General features: G+C 42.7%; 1 protein-coding gene across 1 annotated transcript in view; it reads left to right on the top strand.

Moving 5' to 3' along the window:
• The first annotated feature begins 9481 nt into the window (after nt 1-9481).
• The window catches only part of LOC141127021 (aquaporin-5-like), a 45902-nt gene continuing 32981 nt past the window's right edge, over nt 9482-22402 (top strand). Inside the window, exon 1 of the mRNA XM_073613145.1 lies at nt 9482-10067. Coding sequence (XP_073469246.1) covers nt 9705-10067 — 363 coding nt within the window. The 5' untranslated portion in view covers nt 9482-9704. The remainder of the gene's footprint in view (nt 10068-22402) is intronic.

Raw genomic sequence — 22402 nt, forward strand, 5'->3', positions numbered from 1 at the left:
TTTGCTTTGTTTACCCCACAAACTAGAGAGTGAAATTCTAGGTAAAATCCCTCTTGTTTCATGATTTTAGGGATAACGTATGTATTGGGTTGAGGACTAAGCCATCTAGGCAATAAAGTCCCTAACTGGTCTGATTGGGAATAAAGATTATATTTACTCTAGCTAATGCTCCATTCAGCCATAATGGTGAGCAAAATATTAAGTTCAAGTAGACATATCCAATTTAACATTTAAAGTGACTGTAATGCATAGAATACATTAAGGTGAAAAACCTGGAGACTTTACAACCCCTTTTAAGGTCCCCGTCTGGGTGTGATTTGTGTTCCTTGAATAGGCCTCCATCTGTTGAATCTACTGTTGAAAAGCTCATTTCCTTTATTCTGCAATTTAAAGGAAAATACCCTAATGAAAGCTTTGTGTGCTAAGAGGGAGGACCATGGCAACTGCATCTAGTCTAACCTGGTTGCCAAACATAAGAATAAACATAGAGAAATGAACCATAATAACATGAGCTTTAAAAATGACTGACAAAGGCAACAGGATCACGAGGTCACTAGTTCATCTGGTGTACTGTCACAGGACTGACGGAATAGTGCCTGAGTATTGGGCTCCAGGCTGTTGTATTTCCATAAATTGGGAGTAACTCAGAGCTAGTTAAAGTGTGCCAATGGTGGTGACAGTGGACAGAAGGGTTCTCCATCAGCTGCACTTTTTAGAAACTAAACATAAGCAAATATCTGTGGGGACAAGTCATCCTTTTTGGTCAGGAAGGATATAGAAGAATGATATACTGTAATAATAGTTGTAGTTTACTTATCCAGATAAAGTATTACTGTCCCGGACAGCCTAATGCCGCGCACACACGACTGGAAATGCTGCCAGCAGAACTCTGATGAGAGCTTTTTGTCAGATAATGCGACCGTGTGTATGCTTCATCGGTCTTTTGCTGGCGGAATTCCAGCCAGCAAAAGATTGATAGCATGTTCTCTATTTTTCAGTCGGGAAGAGTTCCTATCCAAAAATGCTTTCGTCTGTATGCAATTCGGATGCGGAAAAAAATCTGCATGCTTGGAAACATTGAACTTAATTTTCTCGGCTCGTCGTAGTGTTGTATGTCACCGCGTTCTTGACAGTCGAAAGTTCAGAGAACTTTTGTGTGACTGTGTGTATGCAAGGCAAGCTTGAGCGGAATTCCGTCAGAAAAACTATCCAAGTTTTTTCTGACAGAAATTCCGATCGTGTGTACGCAGCAGAATGGTTCTGAATTGTAGGGTTAACATTTAAACCATGCGGTACCAGTAAGCTGAGTTGCATCAGCCAAATCCTGGGTAAGAAAAAAATAAAAGTAATCGAGTAAATGAATGCCAGAGAAGAATTAATTAGGGACCCATGGGTATAGGGCAGTAATAAGATGATCACCTCCCTTTCAAGTAAGTTGTCCTTTTACGTGCCTAGCTGTTTAAACAGCAAGCCAACTTGTGGACAGCCATGGTAGACTTTCTTTGGGATGTGCATATAGAGAGGTGTCTGATTGTTGGTTTTGTGGCAATAAATCCTAAAGTCAGCAGTAAACTCTTTCTCTCTCTCTCTCTCTCTCTCTCTCTCTCTCTCTCTCTCTCTCTCTCTCTCTCTCTCTCTATCTCTCCTCAAAATTAAAACATTATTGTGATTTGCCCTTGTAGATGAAGGCAAGTTTGAAGACAAAGGCCCATATATATTTTATACCCTTGTTAGTTAAAGACGTTTGAGTGGACTGCGACCTCCCGAACCATATGTTCTTCAGGTTTATCCAATTTCGTCATGCCTATCGATCCCAATTCCCCTCCTCGATCACGCTCGAGATGTCACCAGTGGAGAGAATGCTTAGATCCCCTGATAAGACCAAAACGATGTCTACCCTATATAATATGTTTGCTACGCTGGATACTTCTGGGGTCTCCCGGCTGTTTGCTCTCTGGCAAAGGGATATCCCGGAGCTGACGGACGATGATTGGGAGGAAGGTATCCAACAATATCTGCCCCTTGTAGTCTCGGCCAGAGACAGATTTATTCAGTTGAAGTTCCTTCACCGAGCCTACTACTCTCCAGTTCGCCTGGCAAGAATTTATACCGACCGTACAGCTACATGCCCTAGATGTAATTCTGACGAAGCTGACTTCTTTCATATAACCTGGTCCTGCCCTGCAGTGATGGAATTCTGGATAGAAGTCCTAGCTGATATTAATACCATTGGGAAGTTGTCAGTTCCATATAGCCCGATTCCTCTTCTTCTGGGTATAAGTGACTTTTTGGATTTGACATGGGGTAAAAAGCTGTTTCTTTTTTATACTACGTTTTATGCTAGGAAGGCAATTCTACTGCAGTGGAACCAGACCTTACCACCTACTAAACAGTTATGGCAATCACTGATAAACACAGCACTCCCGTTATACAAATTGACGTATATGGGCAGGAACTGTCCCAAAAAGTTTGAAAAAATATGGACAGAATGGGTGAAGGCAAAGCACTTAACTATTGCATAGATGTGACCTAAATGACGCTAAGAGGTGGGTTTCTTCCGTTTTTTCTCCCCTCCCTCCCGGTGGATTCCGGATACTTCCTTTGTATAACAGGGTAGGAGATATAAGATATTGGACTGACAACCACATATTATTGTAACTGTTGCTACTATTTGTGAATATGCGGATATGTGAAACAAGAAATCTCGATGTATGATTGTTAGATGGTATAACCTGGCAATGTAAAGTTTTGATTTAATTTGTTTTAAAATTTTCAATAAACTTTATGTTAAAAAAAAAAAAAGACGTTTGAGTGCTCTCCACTATTGTACAGTAGCAAAATATTTGAACTTAGTGCCTCAATTAGATATCTGAAGTTTCTATGGCTTTTTACATAATTTCTTTGTTTATACCATAGTAATCTGGTCTCACTCTAATATCCCATGGGAGTCTGTTCTAGCAGATGGCTGTTCTATGTGCTTGGTCCATCTCCAGTTTGTGTTCAGATATGTTAGTAATAAGATTTGTAGTAAGTTTGTGATAGATTCTGGCATGCTATGTATGCACCTGTGTTATCTAGTGATAAATTTTTGCAATAGCAGAATCCAACTATTATTGTAGATTTGAGATCAAGGTAAGATTACAAGGTATTAGTGCATAAGCCCACATCCCTAAAGTAATCTTTTAACGTCACTTGCTGGCTTTTTTAAGGCCTCGTTCCAAAAGGACACAAAATCTAGCCTCCAAAATATTCAAGCTGTTGTGGCAGCATAGGGCGCATCAGAGGAAGATTGGGTGGGGCGACGGGTCGGTGTTCTGGCTGCATGCAGAGTCTTCCTAAAGCTTCTTGCTATGTGCTGAGGGTGATTCCTAAAACAAAAATTTCTCATTAGGAGCAGATGGGGAGATGAAGATCCCCCAGGTAGGCTCTAGGAAGTTTTATGCACTGCCCCATTGCCACAAGCCCCTTCCTTCACCATTACTCAATCCAGAAGTGTGTATGGGGCAAAGCAATTTGCTATTTGCTATTAGCAAACCCTGTCAGCCGCACCATGGTGCAGTGGTTTATGGTATCTTGGCCAGAATGCAGTGGAGGTATTAAGCCGTACCTCTGTCTTGCTCCACCTGGCACATGCAATAGGGCAGGAAGAGGATTGTTAGTGGCCATCACTGACGGCTGGGCAAGGACCCTGCCTATGGAGCCTGCAGAGAGACAGATTGGCTGGGAGCTGCAGGCTTAGCAGCACACAGATTTGTGGTACTGTGCAACTGTACAAGTGGACAGAGATTTTGAAGAGCCCCCTGGACTTCCATGTGGGACTTTGCTGCTAGAAGAGTTGCTGTGTGTGGAGAGGAAACCTCAAGGAGGTAGGGAACCATGAGGTTGCGTGTCTAGGGCCATGTGGTGAGTGATGCTATGCAGAGGATCAGGCTGCAGAGACCACATGATGTGTGCTGGGGCTGAGCTATTGTACTGCAAGGTGCAGGCTTGGGAGGTAGGCCCTAAACCTGGTGAGCTAACTTTCCTTTGACCTCACTTTAATCTATCCTCATCTTGAGTTTGAGAGTGATCATCTGGGAGAAGACTATGCCAGGTGGACAGTATCAGAACATCTGCAGTGGTGAAACCTGCTAGTCACCCTGGTGTGTTTATTTGGCTGTTTTGGCCCTTATTGCTGTTTGCTATGGAGTTATGCTGATGGGGATTTCGTTTACTCAGTGAAATATATTTCAGGCTTGAGAATGAGCACTGTTGATTTTTATTTTGTGTTGATATGCCTTTTTGGGATACTCAAAGCACAGCGTTCATTTGTTACCGACCATCTGTTCTTGGAGCTACCTTTTGTTTGTAGTGCACTGCTGCATTGTTTGAAAGACAAAAAAAGTGCAAGACCAGTACACGTTCAAGAACACATCACCTTGTTTTACTCACAGTTACTGCATTCTCTATCCCCATAGATAAAATAAAAGTTAGGCATACACTAGTTATATTCCTGATTAAAATTGTCTTGCTGATGGACAATTTTACACTACTGTGTGGTATCTTAATTCATGTGGTAAAGCCCCAGCCTGTGCTCTTTGTTTCTAGTAAATTTGGGTCCAGTGATTCCCTCCTGCCCTCCTGAACTGTGCTCTCCTGCCCCCCTGTACTGTGTCCTGCTGCCCCCCTGTACTGTGTCCTGTTGCCCCCCTCTACTGTGTCCTGCTGCCTCCCTGTAATGGTCATTGCTGCGCCCCTGTACTGTACCTGGCTGATCCCCTGTAATGTGTCCTGCTGCCTCCCCCATACTGTGCCTTGCTGCCCCCCTTTATTGTGCCCTTCTTGCCTGCCCTACTGTGCCCTTCTGACTCTGTGCTCTGCCTTGCTGAACCCCTGTGCTCTGACCCACTGACTGCATGCACTCTTTTCTACTGACTCCCTGTGCTCCAACCTGCAATCTGCCCTGCTTACCCCCTGGACACTGCCCTGCTGAACCCTGTGCTCTACTGTGTTGTCCCTGTGTACTCTACCCTGCTGACTGTAACTTGCTCTGCTGATCGCCTGTGCTCTGTCTCAATGTTCTCCTGTTCTCTGTCCTAATGACCCCCTGTCCTCTGCCCTGCTGATCCCCTATGCTCAGCTCTGCTGACCCCCTATACACTGCTTATCTCAAGTTTGACCCAGAATTGAGCATCTGAATAGAAAAAAGCAAGCACAAGTTTTACATGAATTAATTAATTATATTATTTAATGCAATTTCTAAAAAAATTGTTGCTATATCAACAGCTCATTGATCACACCAATGTTCTGTGAGCTGTGGATCTGAAAATTATTTTAAGGGGTTCTCCAAGGTAAAAAGGTTGAGAAAGGCTGGTTTAGAGGTCCATTATCACCAGGAACAGGGGAACCCAAAATACAGCGTCTTTTTTGGGGGTAACCACTACACAATGCAGTGCCACCTGTGGTCTTTAAATCCATCAAGTAAAACATAATTGCTTTTCTTTGTTTTTTTTGCAAGATAGATAGGCATAGTCCCATGCCTAAAATAACCCATCACTGTCTGTACCATTAACAGACTACTTACTGGCTAGGATTGTTTATTGCTATTTATGCTATATATATACAAAAATAGAGAGAAATGGGAATCCTGCTTGAGTTCATTAACTACTAGTACTTACCGACTATATATTGGGGGGTGTAATCAATAATAGCACTAAATCAAAGAAAAAAATAAAAAATAGAAAGATATATACACATCCTAAAGAGTTAACTACAATTTAATTATTTATTGCTTAAAAGAGCAAGATACAAAAAAACACAACAAGCCAAAATTCCCGCTTATCCCCTGTAGGAGGACAAAGAGGGACAAAGAAAATCCCCCAATGTTCTATACTACCCTTACATCAATAAGAACAGATGACCTACTGTATATGAACATGTAGTTGTCTCCCAAAAACTAGAGAGAAAAAATGGGATAATACAACAGTGCACAGACCCCCTCCCTCCCCTAGTTAAAAAACATCCCCTATAATACCTATAAGAAACTCCCAAGCCACCTGTAAATGAATAACCAGCATATAATTCCTAAAGGGAGCAGTGTGTTTCTGTGAAACACAGATAAAAATCACACTGTTCCATAATGGAATGATGCACAATCCACACTATTCTGATGCATCCATGTAGCTAATTGATATCTCCAGTCGGTCAGTCAGTGGGGCTTACCATAAACACGCTTAGTTAGTGACAATGAAGATAAATGATCATCCAAAAATGGTAAAGAGACACCCTCACGGGCAGGTGTATTGATTCACCAATGTCAATTAGCCCCTATTGCTATTTATGCTACTATAGGTATAGCTCTTGTTACATGACCACCCCACCACGTTTAAATAGAAGGTACCTTTGTATAAGGGAGGTGATATGTGCATCAATAAAAGTTTCTAATGCTTCCTAACTCTCCTTAACCCCACTAAACCCACCCCATTCTATTGAAATCTACAAAATTCGTCTTCCATTTCTTCTTTTTGATAGTTCTACTGGGGCACAGACAGAAAGCCTTTCCACATTTACTCCTCTAATTTATAGAGCTCAGGTTTGCATGCTGTCCTCTTAGAAAGTAATATATTTACTATAAAATGAACCTACGCTAGAAAAAAACATTTCTAATGTAATGCCACATACACACGATCGGACTTTTCGGCTACAAAAGTCCGACAGCCCGTCAGACAGACTTTCGACGGACTTTTGGCGGACTTGCGGCGGACTTGCGGCAGACTTTCTAATGAACGGACTTGCCTACATACGATCACACAAAAGTCCGACGGATTCGTACGTGATGACGTACACCGGACTAAAATAAGGAAGTTGATAGCCAGTAGCCAATAGCTGCCCTAGCGTGGGTTTTTGTCCCTCGAACTAGCATACAGACGAGCGGATTTCTGGGTCCGGCGTAGTTAAGATGTAAAGATTTGAAGCATGTTTAAAATCTAAAGTCTGTCAGATTTGTGGCTGGAAAAGTCCGCTGAAAGTCCGGGGAAGCCCACACACGATCGGATTGTCAGCCGGCTTTGGTCCGTCTGCATCCGTCGGACTTTTGTAGACGAAAAATGTGCGACCGTGTGTACGCGGCATAACTCTTAATATGACTGTAATCAGAGCTCTCTCTGAGAGTTGAAATAATTAGGGTAGTGCAGTGTTAAGGCAATTTGTTTTGGTTCCCAATGTAACCAATATTCATTTTCAAATTCATATGTCACTAAAGAGTTCCTTTATAGTCTAAACCTACATATTGCAAAAGGTTTAACTTCTGCCCAAGTCAAGATTGAGCCCCACCCTGCCCCTACTTCTGCTGTCCTTTAAAGTTATGGCATTTGAAAACAAAATGACAAGGGTTGGAGCTTATAGCCTGGAGATAGAGGTCCACATTTTCTGGTACGCTGGTGTCTGTTACTTTTTATGGATCGATATTTTGAATGATCACCTATGAGGACTCATCTTATGTAGAAGTACATCCCTGGTGGCCCCTTGTATATGTATTCTACTGTATTTACAATTTAGCGCAGCACTTTTATGTCTGGCTTAATACACAATATTTGTCAATTGTGGTGCTAGCAGCTTTTAGGAGTCTACTAGTGCGGTAATTCTCTATATATATTCAGTTTACATTTTTAGCAGAAGCAGTTGCCTGCAGGTAATGGGATACACACTATTACAGATAACTAATGTGCTTAGTGCTGTATTTCTTCCCCTAAAATATATTAAACTTCAGTGGTAATGTAATTGCAAATGTTTTTTTAATCTTTAATTTTACCACTTTCATTAAAAGAATAACTGGTGATGATGCCATGGATGTCCTTGTTGGGGCATTTGCTGATATGGAGTCTTTAAGTTTTGCTCCTGCATTGTCACCCCATCACATTATCACATGTGCCACTGAGTAAGACTACAGGCAAGTTTTGTCATACATGTTGCACAGATATGGTCTCCATCATTGTCACTACCTGGAAGCTGGACTAGAGCAATGATTTGCAGCAAACTAGGTGTGTATACATGGACAGGAAAAGTGGTATGGGAGCCTAAACATTTTTTACCTTAAAGTGGTTCTAAAGGCAGAAGGATTTTTTATCTGCATGCATTTCTATGCATGCAGATAAAAAAACCTTCTGTGTGCAGCAGCCCCCCTTAGCCCCCCTAATACTTGCCTGAGCCCCATCTCGATCCAAATGTTGCACGAAAGCCTCGGCTGTTTGGGACTCTCCCTCCTCATTGGCCAAGACAGCAGCAAGTGCCATTAGCTCCCACTACTGTCAAAGTCAGTGAGCCTATGAGGGGGTGGGGCCACCCAAGTGCCCCCATAGCAAGCTGCTTGCTGTGGGGGCACTCAGCAGGAGGGAGGGGCCAGGCGCGCCGGTGAGGGACCTGAAAAAAAGGAGAATTGGGGCTGCTCTGTGCAAAAGCACTGCACAGAGCAGGTAAGTATGACACGTTTGTTATTTTTAAACAAAAAAACCCCAAGACTTTAATATCACTTTAATGTATTACCTGTAGTAAGGCACAAAATGTTTACATAGCCGTATGTCCCCCTCACCCCACCCCCATACTTACCCGAGTCCTCACCCAGTCCGTGCTGTGCCCATTTGTAGGAGCTCTCTCCCTTTTCCTCACTCTCACAGGGTTGGCTTGTAGCCATTGGATCTCTGTGCTGTCAGTCAAATCCTCTAACAGGGGAGCGGGTGGTAGGGCCGAGCTGCACTGTCTGTGTCTATAGAGCGAGCCTACAGGTGTGCCCCCATAGCAAGCTGCTTGTTCTAGGGGAACACCAAGAAAAGGAGGAGCAAGGAGCGCCAATGAGGGACCCAAGAAGAATTCCATTGCACAGAGCAGAGAAGTATAAACCTGTTTGTTATTAAAAAAAAAAATTAGGAATAGAGTTTACAATCACTTTAAATGCAAAAAATAAAATAAAAAGGGGTAAATACTGTATTTGTGGTAATTGATATGATACACTGTGCTTTAGAAAAACAAATGTCATTCGGTTAGGTCTACTTTAGGCATATTGTTGCCACATTTATAATGCTCTTCCCCAAAGAGTCTTATCTGGGATCTGCTAATGCATAGGTACACGTTGGGAACATTTTTACAAATTGTATTCATACAGTTAGATAATCATTTCATAATGAAAAAACATACTGTAGCATTAAGCCTTCTTATGTCCAGTTACTGCACAATTAATAAGAGACAGAACCAGTATATAATGAGGAGCGATTTTCATACAAGTCATTGACTTCCATCTTAGTGTCTCATGTTAGCAAGTCAACAATGTGGCATGAATAGATCACATGTGTTCACAGATGACAATACTTACATATACTAAGGAAAGTGTCTGCTCTCTCCTGTAACATTTTGTTCATCTAAGCTGCAAGTATTCAGAGGACAGACATGCCTATTGGCTCCTTCTATCCAGACATAATTTGTTGGGAAGGATGTTCACCTGTATCATCATTACTAAAGGAGCCTCTGGAACAGTATGAAAGTTTTTGTGTTTCAGAAAGATAGGAGCTATCATTTTCTGTGGGCTGGGTGCCACCCCTTGTAACATTGCAATCATCCTACCTTGTATATAATTTGTTGCTGTGCTCCTTCCCATATCATTCTTTGAGATCTACAGAAGGCAAACATTTCTAATAAGGAGTTTCTCTTCTCTTCTGGCCGTGCATTATCCAATAATGATCATGGAGATGTGTAGTGGGGCATTCACACGGGCATTTGCTGCAGAACTTTTGGGAACTTTGATATTTGTCTTCTTTGGACTTGGCTCGACATTGACTTGGCCATCACAACTTCCGACAGTCTTGCAGATATCCTTTACATTTGGTCTGGGCATTGGGACGCTTGTCCAGTCCATTGGGCATATCAGTGGTGCACATCTTAATCCAGCTGTGACTGTGGCATTCCTGGTGTCATCTCAGATTTCCTTGTTTCGTGCCGTTTGTTATGTCTGTGCCCAACTGTTAGGAGCGGCGATTGGAGCTGGCTTGCTATATGAATTTACTCCTGAAGAATTTCATGGAAGCTTTGGTGTTAATGGGGTAAGTTGCTGTGATGGAAAGGCAATGGATAATAACACAGATGCATGTGTAATATATTGTATGTGTATGTATTGCATTCATATATATAGTTCCAGCAAATTCCACAATTTCTACCAAGATAAGCTTACGCAATATATTTCTTCTGCAGTCAGTCAAGCACAAAGTGGGCTAAAGTAGGCACAAACTTACCTAAAGTTTACAAGGGTACCATGGTGCTTTTGGGTTGTGGCAGAAAACCAGTGCACTTAGAGGAAACCCACACAAAAAGGACCCTTAGTGCAAGACTACATTAGTGCAATATTGTAATATACAAACCATTGGTCCATAAATCTGGTTATGGGTCCTCTGATTATCAGTGTGCACTGGCTAATTGGTAATGGTTCACTAAGAATACAGCACTTACTTACAGGGTTTCTACTAATATAAAAAAGATTTTAGGCATCAAATACATATAGGGACTGCCATTGCCGATCTCCTTCTAAAAATATCACTTGCCTGGCTGTCTGGTTTAACTTAATTTCTTACTGATTGACCCAGAACGCGTATGCAGGGCCTGGACAAGGGGGAAGGGGAGGTAGGAGGGGCAGCTGCCCCAGGTGCAGTGAACTCATGTGGTGAGGAGGGGTCACAGGGTGAGTGTGAGTCCCCACCTCTACACTGCTGGGATCTTGCTACAGGAGTAGTGACAGTAAACTTTACCTACAGGCATAGGTGTGGGCAGCCCTATTGCATTAGGGTGTGTACCCCAAAATTCTAATGCTTTTCTCTGCAGCCTCAGTTGCACTGGACAGTGAATGAATGGGAAGTGCTCTGTGCTGAACGGCTTCCTGTTCATTCAGGAACCGATGCATAATAAACACAGTTTACTATACTTCAGTTATGAATGAACACAGTGAGTGAGTATGTTCACTGTGTTCATTTAGAAAAGGAAAGAGCCGGTAAAGACATATTTACTAGCCCCTTCACTCACTCCCCATCCTGAAACATCCCCCTTGCAGCAGCTGGGGGGAGGCATACCATGGGGGGGGGGGGCTGGCCAGGAGGGGGAATCGGCACTGCACATAGTGATTAGAGTGTGTTCAGGCACACCTGACACACCCCCTCCGCATTTCTATGCCTACAGGAGTAATGTCAGCAGCAGAGAGGAGGAGAGACCCGGGAGGAAGTGTGGGCTTTGCTCTCCACGCCAGCTCCTTCCATCTGCTGGGACTGTAAATATTGTGGGGGGAGAACTTGAGCTAGGAGGGGTGATTTTTATTTTGGAGGGGGATTGGTGCTATAAGGGGGGAATGAAGGGGGAGAAATTTAACTAGGAGGGGGGCCTGGAGGCCAAAAATTTGTGCTGGGAGGGGGGGTTTATACTAGTTGGAGGTGGAATTTGTGCATTTTTGTTTGGGGAGAACTTTGGCTTGCAGAGGGAATTTATACTTAGAGGGGTGAGTGTACAGATTAGTGCGGCATTTTTTTTTGGGGGGGGAAGGGGGGTAGGGAGGGAACTTTTTCTAAGACATGATGATCACATATCGGGGAAGTGGAGTTGGTGGGGGGGGGGGCTAGGTTGTCATTTCCGCCCTGGACACCAGATGACCTTGTCCAGCACTGCATATATGGCGCAAGTCAAATCAAACTCTTCACTTGCATATTTGCTCAATGGCTACGTTAGAAATGATAGAAGCAGAAGACAGTCATGCCTGTCAAATATCTAGTGTTTTCAGAAAGAAGTTGCATCCCAGAAAAAAGTTGCATCCCATTAACTTCTGTTCCCTCTCACAGCAGTGACTTGGCAGCCTTCCAGCCTTGTAATGCAAATGCAGTGCAGGTGCTCTAGGCTACTGAGAAATTAACTACAACCTAACTTTAATGGTTCCTGCAGTTACAGAGGTCAATGATTTATTTTAACTTAATTTACCAATTGTTAAGAATACGTAAATACTTTAACCTCTATAGTCTGGGCACAGGTGCACTTTAAAGTAATCCTGTAATCCGCCAATGCAGACCGAAGCAGGTTCACTTTAACCTCCCTTCCCAATAGCATATAACTGTAGGGCTGCAATTTTGCAAGCTTATATAATATATAACCCAACAACATCAGTTGCACCCTCTACCTTCAGTGCTTTCTGTTTAAAGTGCCTATAATGAAACGTTTCAAAGCAGAAACCAGTAATCATTGCAAACACAATAGGAACATCCAGCTACAATTCAAAAATAAATAAACGCTAGAAAAGCCATTTTAAAAATGCGCCTCGGTTCTGAATATTCCCAATATAAACATATAGCATTTGAAACATTTTCTTCATTTCTTTTGTGGCTATAAACCTGTGTGTAGTTAAATAATGCACTTTTCCCCCACATTACAGGAAAAAAAAGTCAAATATATTTTTAGTCTAGTTAATAAAGTGAAACTGTATCTGCTCCAGTGATATGTGTCTGGAGCTTTGAGCTAATGGGATTTGCCTGCACTTCATAAACTAATGTCTTGGAAAATATTGTTGGAACCAAGAAGAAATCATAAAAAAGATAACAATAAAAGATGAAAAAGAAACACTGCCAAATGCGGAATATATTTCTTAAAGCATCAGGATTAAATCCTTTGTTTCTGTGGAGGATGAAGAGCATATTTTAATAAATACTGGTGAGCAATGAGAGAGTCTAAAGCCCTATACACACTATTAGATTTTCTGCAGATTTTTGTCTTCAGATTTACTCAAACCATGTAGTGCAAGGGCCTGCCTGATTGCATACAAATTGAAACTCTTAAAGCGGAGTTCCACACAAAAATGGAACTTCCGCTTTTCGGAACCCTCCCCCCCTCCAGTGTCACATTTGGCACCTTTCAGGGGGGAGGGGGGTGCAGATACCTGTCTAAGACAGGTATTTGCACCCACTTCTGGCATAGACTCCCATGGGAGTCTACGCCTCTTCCCGTCCCCACCGCGCTGTCTCCTGGGAACACACAGCTCCCAGGAGAGAGCGGGGACCATTTAGGATGCGCAGCGCGACTCGCGCATGCACAGTAGGGAACCGGGAAGTGAAGCCGCAACGCTTCAATTCCTGATTCCCTCACCTAGGATGGCGGCGGCAGCTGCCGAGAACCGAGCGGGTTCTCGGCGTCCCCTGCCGACATCGCTGGACCCTGGGACAGGTAAGTGGCCATGTATTAAAAGTCAGCAGCTGCAGTATTTGTAGCTGCTGGCTTTTAATATTTTTTTTTTTTTTTTTTGGCGGTGTGGGTGAACCCCCGCTTTAACCACTTGCCTACAGGGAACTTACACCCCCTTCTTGCCCAAGCCATTTTTCAGTTTTCAGCGCTGTCGCACTTTGAATGACAATTGCGCGGTCATGCTACACTGTACCCAAACAATTTTTTTACCATTTTCTTCACACAAATAGAGCTTTCTTTTGGTGGTATTTAATCACTGCTGGATTTTTTATTTTTTACAAAAAAAAAAGACCAAAAATTTTGAAAAAAAAAAGGTTTTTTACTTTTTTATTGTCAGTAAATTTATTGTCAGTAAATGCCTCGCCTTCACTGATGTGCCCTGATGAGGTGGCACTGATGGGCACTGAGAGGCTGAACTGGTGGGCATTGATGAGGTGGCACTCATGGGCACTGATGAGGCGGCGCTTATCGGCACTGATTAGGTGGCACTGATGCGGAGGCACTAATATGCCGCACTTATGGGCACTGATGGGTGGCACTGGTGGGCACTGATGGGCATTGATTGGTGGCACTGATGGGCGACACTGATGGGCATTGATTGACAGCAGTGATAGGTGGCACTGATTGCCAGCACTGACTGGCTTCGCTAATGGGCACTGATTGGTGGCACTTGTGGGCAGTGGTAGGCACTGATTGCTGCCACTGGTGGGCACTGATATCTGGCATTGGTGGGCAATGGTGGGCAATGATTGGTGACACTGTATTGCACTATTGTATTCAGGGCACTGATGATCAGTGCCCTGATTACATTCCTAGATGTCCCCCTGTGTGGAGATGCCGCTGATTGGCTCTCCTCTCCTCACACTCTGTCAGTGTGAGGCGAGGAGAGCCGATTACCGGCACTTCCTTGTTTACATGTGACCGGCTGTGATTGGACATAGCCGATCACATGGTTAAAGAGCTGCGGACATGGCTCTTTACGGAGATCGGAGTCGGACTGTGTCCTAGCAACACGGCGCGGCCGCGATCGGAGAGCTGCGTGCCCCAGAATGAGAGCTTCACCGCCCTGCCATCATTTTTTTTTTTTAAAACACATTTTATTATTATTATAAAGAAAAAACATATACAGAAATCTCAATCCTTTTTCAAACAAAAACAGGTGTTTCAATTAGCAAGATTGTGGTACAAATGCAAGAGCTGATACTTCAACATAAACCTACACATGTCGTCTCAGGGTCTCTTAGTGTCTTGGTACTTATGAGGTGGTCTAACTTGCTTTATCAAGTCCTGACTTAGTGACAAAACCTGTGGTCTATTTTAGTATCAATCTAGTTCTCCAGTTATCTGTTGGAAGATAAGGACTATTGGGGGAGGGTGAGAATGTTTCTCATAGGGTTGATTAGAAGGGGTTATGTGTGTCTATGGAGAGTAGTGTGAAGTGTCTCCTATTCAACGGTGGGCACTAAGAGACTCTAAATCCCCAGCCGTCAAATGGGGCGGGCAGCAAGCAGTTAAGCTTTGACCTCATATTATATGGTTTTGGTAAATCTGAAGACAAAAATCTAATAGTGTGTATGGGGCTTTAGGCAATGCTCTCTCTAAAAATGAGTTACCGTATATACTCGAGCATAAGCCGGCCCGAATATAAGCCGAGGCACCTAATTTTACCACAAAAAACTGGGAAAACGTATTGACTCGAGTATAAGTCTACGGTGGGAAATGCAGCAGCTACTGTAAGTGGAAAAGAGGGTCAACAATGCCCATCTGCACCCTCCCTGTGCCCATTTGCAGCCTCACTGTGCCATCTGCATGCCCCACTGTGCCATCTGCATGCCCCACTGTGCCATCTCCATGCCTCACTGTGCCATCTCCATGCCTCACTGTGCCATCTCCATGCCTCACTTTGCCATCTCCATGCCTCACTGTGCCATCTGCATGCCTCATTGTGCCATCTGCATGCCTCACTGTGCCATCTCCATGCCTCACTGTGCCATCTCCATGCCTCACTGTGCCACCTGCATGCCTCACTGTGCCATCTGCATGCCTCACTGTGTCATCTTCATGCCTCGCTGTGCCATCTGCATGCCCTCATGTACCTGATTTCCAAACTCCAGAACACCGGCGCTGTGACATGCAGTCTGGTCAGAGGCCGTGCAGTGTAACAAAGCCCCGCCTGCTCCTCGTCCTCGTCTGTGATGGAACACTGATTCAGTTTGCCAGCAGTGAGTCAGTGTTCCGCCTATCACGGATGAGGATGAGGAGGAGGAGGAGGCAGGGCTTTGTTACACTGCATGGCTGCCGACTAGACTGCATGTCACAGCGCCCGGAAAATCGGGCGCATGAGGCTGCAGATGGGCACAGTGACTCAAGTATAAGCCAAGAGGGCTTTTTCAACACAAAAAAATGTGCTGAAAAACTCGGCTTATACTCGAGTATATATGGCATGTGGTAGACATAAAATCATATTCACCTGATCAGGCCATTTACAATCTTATTGGGGAAAGGTTGCGTGTCTGTAGGTCTTAACTGATCCCCCCCCCGGCTATGTCTGTTCACAGGAAGGCAAGTGATGGACTTTCCCAGCACATTGCTATTGTATTTTTTTTTTTTGGACTCGTCTCCACTGCAGGTACAAATATTCATGTTAGGCAGCAAGATTGTGACTGCACAGGAGGATGCCATCTTTTGGGCCTTAAACATGCATGCTTGTACTAGCTAAACATACTTATTTTTACACAGCACAGGGATTAGTGGTTAGTATTGCAGAACCAGGGTCACCAGATCAAATCCCAACCACAACCCGATCTACATGGAGTTTGTATGTTCTCCCTGTGTTTGCATAGGTTTCCTCCCATACTCCAAACACATGTTGGTAGGGAAATTTGCACTAGTATGCATGAGAGGCAGGGACCTTAGATTGTAAGTTCCTTAAAGTAATATTAAAAGTTTTTTTGGTTAAAAAATAACAAACATTTTATAGTTACCTGCTCTGTGCAGTTGCTTTTGCACAGCCCAGATCCTCCTCCTCTCGGGTCCTTTTTCGGCTCCCCTGGCTCCTCCTTCCTGCCGAGTGCCAACCCAGCAAGCAACTTGCTATGGGGGCACCCGAGTCAAGCCGCTGCTCTGTGTGTCCATTCAGATATGGAACCATGGTTTGGCCCCACCCCCTCTCTCTCCTCATTGGCTTACTGACTTTGATTGACAGCAGCGGACGCCAGTGGCTTCCACTGCGGTCTCAGCCAATGAGGGAGAGTCCCTGGACAGCCGAGGCTCTCGTGCAACATTGCTGGATTGAGATGGGGCTCAGGCAAGTATTAGGGGGGCTGAGGGGGGCTGCTGCACACAGAAGGCTTTTTACCTTTTTGCCTTTAGAATCACTTTAAGGGCAGGGACTGATGTAATTGTACAATATACTGTATGTAAAGTGCTGTATAAATTGTTGGCAATATGTAGATACCTGGAATAAATAAATACGCTATTAGGTTCCATGCACACTAGCATTTTTTTTAAGCTTAAAAAATGCTAGAAAAAATGCTGGCTAAAAAACGCTGGTAGTAGATTTATGTGGTAGCGTTTTAGCAGCATTTTAGCAGCGTTTTAGGAGTGTTTAGGAGCGTTAGCATTTTATTAGCATTTTTGCATTTAGTAGCGTTTAGGAGTGTTTAGCAGCTTGAAGAGCATTTCTGCTGGAAAAATGTTTCAAGAAACTCTACAAAAACATTTTTTTTCTGCCCCTAGACACCGAAGCTCAAAATAACGCTAATAGCCTAAAGTAGTGTGCATGGACACATAGGATAACACTATTTAGCTTCTAGGAGCAGAACAAAAATTATAATAACATCTTCTAGTGGCATAAAAAAACACTAGTGTGCATGGAGCTTTCGTGCTGGGCCTAGCATTTTCACAAGTGAATAATAGCAGTTGGTCAGGAAAATCTATTCCAGTTTACCATCAAAATCAATTGTCCCAAGTTTATGAAAAACTAAAGTAATAAAGACTTTACGATCAACATCAATCAGCACTCTTAAGCTGCAGCCTGCTATAGACTTTGACAAACTGCAGGCAACGGGGCTGGACACCAAAATGCCAAGAGGCATGCATAGCAGTTCTATTGTCCCAGTGTGCAAGGGGAATAATACATATCGCTACAGCAAAATAGTGATTTCTGTTAGATTAATAAATTGCATTCTCATGAGTAATATATTAGCTCATAAAATGGTCACCACTCAAAATTGCTTGTAGACATATACTTGGCACCAAATTTTAATAATTGATGTTTACTTTACTTTTTATTGCTGCCTTATCTGGCCAGCTCTTGGCAAAGAATGCAGCAAAACTAAAAAAGAGAGGGCAGGGCCTCCTGAGAAGAGTTACAGGTATACCTGAGAACTTGCTGGAATTGACCCAGAATTTTGAATAGGTTGGAGGGTCATTACCGGAATCAGGTAATTTTCCAGTTACAGCCTGCAATCCTTGAAAACATGCAGCATGCATGACATCATTCTTGTGAGCTGAATCCCAAAATTGCCTGTTTGTTGCATATTGTCACCATTGCCTTTGGACCTATGTTTTAAGCTCCTCCCACTTTTAAGTGCAATTTGGCCAAAGCCAGCATTTGGCGTAGCTCACTTTCGTGTACCACTATTAGCCCCACCCAGCACTCCTTGGTCCCCATTTTCAGGAATTTCGAATTTCCTACATTTCCAGGTATGGTTAGAAGACTTTGTGACGCTCTTATAATATGCAGTCATTAGAGATAGGCTTGGGCATGTTCGAAATTCTACGTGCCCGATCCCGCCAGGAAGCCAACACTGCACACAGCTTATCCCAGGCAGTGAGACATTTCCCGATTCGCAGCTGCACAGATGGGGAAATGTCTCACTGCTTGTGATTAGCACTCTGCAGTGTCGGCTGTCCTGTCGGAATCAGGCACGTAGGGCTTTGGACATGCTTAGTCCATCTCTAGAAGTCATATCTTGATCAGGGAGCTGTACAATGCAATGATAGATATAGGGCACAAAATTAACAATTACAGTGTTATTTTTTTTATTATATTTATATAACATTGTTATCTGACAAACAAATGGAGGCTTTATCATATTAACAGCTATATGTGGAGTTCTCTTTTTTTTTTTTTCATGGACAAAACCAGACATTACCTAACTGCACATATATGACACAGCAGTAATATATGGGTGTAGACTAATAAATCTAGGCATGGTTCAATAGGCTAAAAATGTTGCATAATTATAGCAAATATTGAGTATAAATGGGGCATGCCCATTTTTTTAGCAATGGGACGCCGTATTTGCATCTGGCGTTTCATGTTGCAATGATAAAAAAGCTGGTTTAACATTAAGGACTGTGGAAATGTTACAGACATCTTGTCAAGACTGCAGACATCCTACAGGTGGCTGCCAAAGACATTTGAATTGCTACTGTTTGACTGCCAAAAAGCATCTGCCGGCATGCCATGGGGGAGGTTGCCACTATTTTATTGTTTAATGGTGTCCTGGGATGCAAGCAGTAAGAGCATAACCTAGAATTTCAATACGCAGCAGCATGCATCTTCAGGCAGTGCTGAAAGGAAGGAGGTCTACTTCTATGTAATACAGGGGATACTTAAAAAATTAGAATATCGTGCAAAAGTTCATTTATTTCACTAATGCAACTTAGAAGGTGAAACTAATATATGAGATAGACTCATTACATGCAAAGCAAGATAGTTCAAGCCGTGATTTGTCATAATTGTGATGATTATGGCTTACAGCTCATGAAAACCCCAAATCCACAATCTCACAAAATTAGAATATTACAAGCAATCAATAAAACAAGGATTGTACATAGAACAATATCGGACCTCTGAAAAGTATAAGCATGCATATGTACTCAGTACTTGGTTTGGGCCCCTTTTGCAGCAATTACTACCTCAATGCAGCGTGGCATGGAAGCTATCAGCCTGTGGCACTGCTGAGGTGTTATGGAAGACCAGGATGCTTCAATAGCAGCCTTCAGCTCTTCTGCATTGTTCGGTCTCATGTCTCTCATCTTTCTCTTGGCATTGCCCCATAGATTCTCTATGGGGTTCAGGTCAGGCCACTGTCAATGAACCAGGTTTTGGTGTTTTTGGCAATGTGGGCAGGTGCCAAGTCCTGCTGGAAAATGAAGTCAGCATCCCCATAGAGCTTTGTCTGCGGAACGAAGCATGAAGTGTTCCAAAATCTCCTGGCTGCGTTGACCCTGGACTTAATGAAGCACAGTGGACCAACACCAGCAGATGACATGGCTCCCCAAATCAACACAGACTGTGGAAACTTCACATTGGACTTTAAGCATCTTGCAGTGTGTGCGTCTCCATTCTTCCTCCATGCTCTGGGACCTTGGTTTCCAAATGAGATGCAAAATTTGCTTTCATCAGAAAAGAGGACTTTGGACCACAGAGCAACAGACCAGGTCTGTTTTTCTTTAGCCCAGGTAAGACGCTTCTGACGTTGTTTGTTCAGGAGTAGCTTGACAAGAGGAATACAACATTTGTAGCCCATGTCCAGGATCAGTCTGTGTGTGGTGGCTCTTGATGCACTGACTCCAGCCTCAGTCCACTCCTTGTGAAAGTCCCCAGCACTTTTTAATATCCTTTTCCTGACAATTCTTTCCAGACTGCGGTCATCCCTGCTGCTTGTGCACCTTTTTCTTCCACACTTTTCCCTTCCACATAACTTTCTATTAATGTGCTTTTATACAGCACTTTGGGATCATCTAACTTATCTTGCAATTACCTTTTGAGGCTTTCCCTCCTTATGGAGGGTGTCAATGATGGTTTTCTGCACAACTGTCAGGTCAGCAGTCTTTCCCATGATTGTGATTCCTACTGAACCAGACTTAGAGACCATTTAAAGGCTCAGGAACCCTTAGCAGGCGTTATGGCTTAATTAGCTGATTAGAGTGGGACACTTTGAGCCTAGAATATTGCACCTTTTCATAATATTCTAATTTTCTGAGATTGTGGATTTGGGGTTTTCATGAGCTGTAAGCCATAATCATCACAATTATTACATGCAAAACAAGATAGTTCAAGCCGTGATTTGTCCTGAGTCTATCTCATATATTAGTTTTACCTTTTAAGTTGCATTAGTAAAATAAATTAACTTTTGCACGATATTCTAATTTTTCGAGTATCACCTGTGTGGATACCCTACTCCTACACAGGGATAAGCCCAGTATATCCACCTTTGCAGACCAATCTGCCTCTGTACATCTGTGAGTCACCTCTAATCAAAGCATATCACTTTTTCCATCAATCACCTCCATTATCCAGTAATAATAATTTTGGAACCTTTAGAATTAGGGCACAGAAAAGAATGAACTGTAGTTTCAAAATTATAGTTTTTAAATCATGAAGATCATAATTGCCATATTGTGTTGGTGGAAATATACTGCATTACTTCCTTGTTTTAAAGTTAGATCCCAGGATGAATGATGGAGGAATCTTAAATGTGACATGGAGCATCTAATTATAGAAAGTCTGGAGTTTGTCAATACTTATTAGTTATAATTATAATGATTTGATAATTATTTGTTGTTTATCACTGACTAATAAAATACCGGTAACTTGATTACCTGGTTGCATTGACGTGCTGATGACCACTAGACTGGTCATAATGAGAATCTATCATATATAGGGATCCAATGTAATTGTACAGTGTATGTGTTATTGTAAAGTGCATTGGAACTGGTCATTTCTTGTACTATTATCTCTGAATTCTCAGGTATTGGGTATCAGGATGGTACTCTGAGAGAAGGAGGAATATCTCCTAAAAGAAATGAAGGTGATTAGAGTAAAAAGAGAGGGTGTTTTTGGGACTTTGAGTGAGGCACAAGACACGTGGTAGGAGACATTAAGTAAATTGTTTGACATAAAAACAAAGCATACTTCATAGCATGTGATACATAATTGAACATGAGTATTTTCATCGATATACAAGATGATGACATGCAAAAAGGAGAATGAATTCACAGTTGTGCTCATAAGTTTACATACCCTGGCAGAATTTATGATTTCTTGGCCATTTTTCAGAGACTATGAATGATAACACAAAATTTTTCTTTCATTCATGGTTAGTGTTTGGCTGAAGCCATTTGTTATCAATCAACTGTTTACACTTTTTAAATTATAATGGCAACAGAAACTACCCAAATGACCCTGATCAAAAGTTTACATACCCCAGTTCTTAATACCGTGTATTGCCCCTTTTAACATCAATGACAGCTTGAAGTCTTTTGTGGTATTTGTGGATGAGGCTCTTTATCTTCTCAGATGGTAAAGCTGCCCATTCCTCTTGGCAAAAAGCCTCCAGTTCGTGTAAATTCTTGGTCTGTCTTGCATGAACTGCATGTTTGAGATCTCCCCAGAGTGGCTCAATGATATTAAGGTCAGGAGACTGAGATGGTCACTCCAGAACCTTCACTTTATTCTGCTGTAGCCAATGACAGGTCGACTTGGCCTTGTGTTTTGGATCATTGTCATGTTGGAATGTCCAAGTATGTCCCATACGCAGCTTCCTGGCTGAAGAATGCAAATGTTCCTCCAGTATTTTTTGATAACATACTGCATTCATCGTGCCAAGAATTTTCTGTGCCTTTGTAGCTCACACATCCCCAAAACATCAGCGATCCACCTCCGTACCTTTCATCATAGGCCTTGTTGACTCCTCTCCAATTGTAGCTTTTATGGTTGTGGCCAAAAAGCTCAATTTTGGAATCATCACTTCAAATGACTTTGTGCCAGAAGGTTTGAAGCTTGCCTCTGTGCTGTTTGGCATATTGTAAGCGAAATACTTTGTGCCATTTGTGCAGTAATGGCTTTCTTCTGGTGACTCGACCATGCAGCCCTTCTTTCTTCAAGTGCCTCCTTATTGTGCATCTTGAAACAGCCACACCACATGTTTTCAGAGGGGTCCTGTATTTCACCTGAAGTTATTTGTGGGTTTTTCTTTGCATCCCAAACATTTTTTCTGGCAGTTGTGGCTATAATTTTGGTTGGTCTACCTGACCATGGTTTGGTTTCAACAGAACCCCTCATTTTCCACTTCTTGATTAGAGTTTGAACACTGCTGATTGGCATTCTCAAATCCTTGGATATCTTTTTATATCTCTTTCCTGTTTTATACAGTTCATC

Source organism: Aquarana catesbeiana, linkage group LG02, assembly GCF_042186555.1.
Source record: "Aquarana catesbeiana isolate 2022-GZ linkage group LG02, ASM4218655v1, whole genome shotgun sequence".
Classification (NCBI taxonomy): Eukaryota; Metazoa; Chordata; class Amphibia; order Anura; family Ranidae; genus Aquarana; species Aquarana catesbeiana.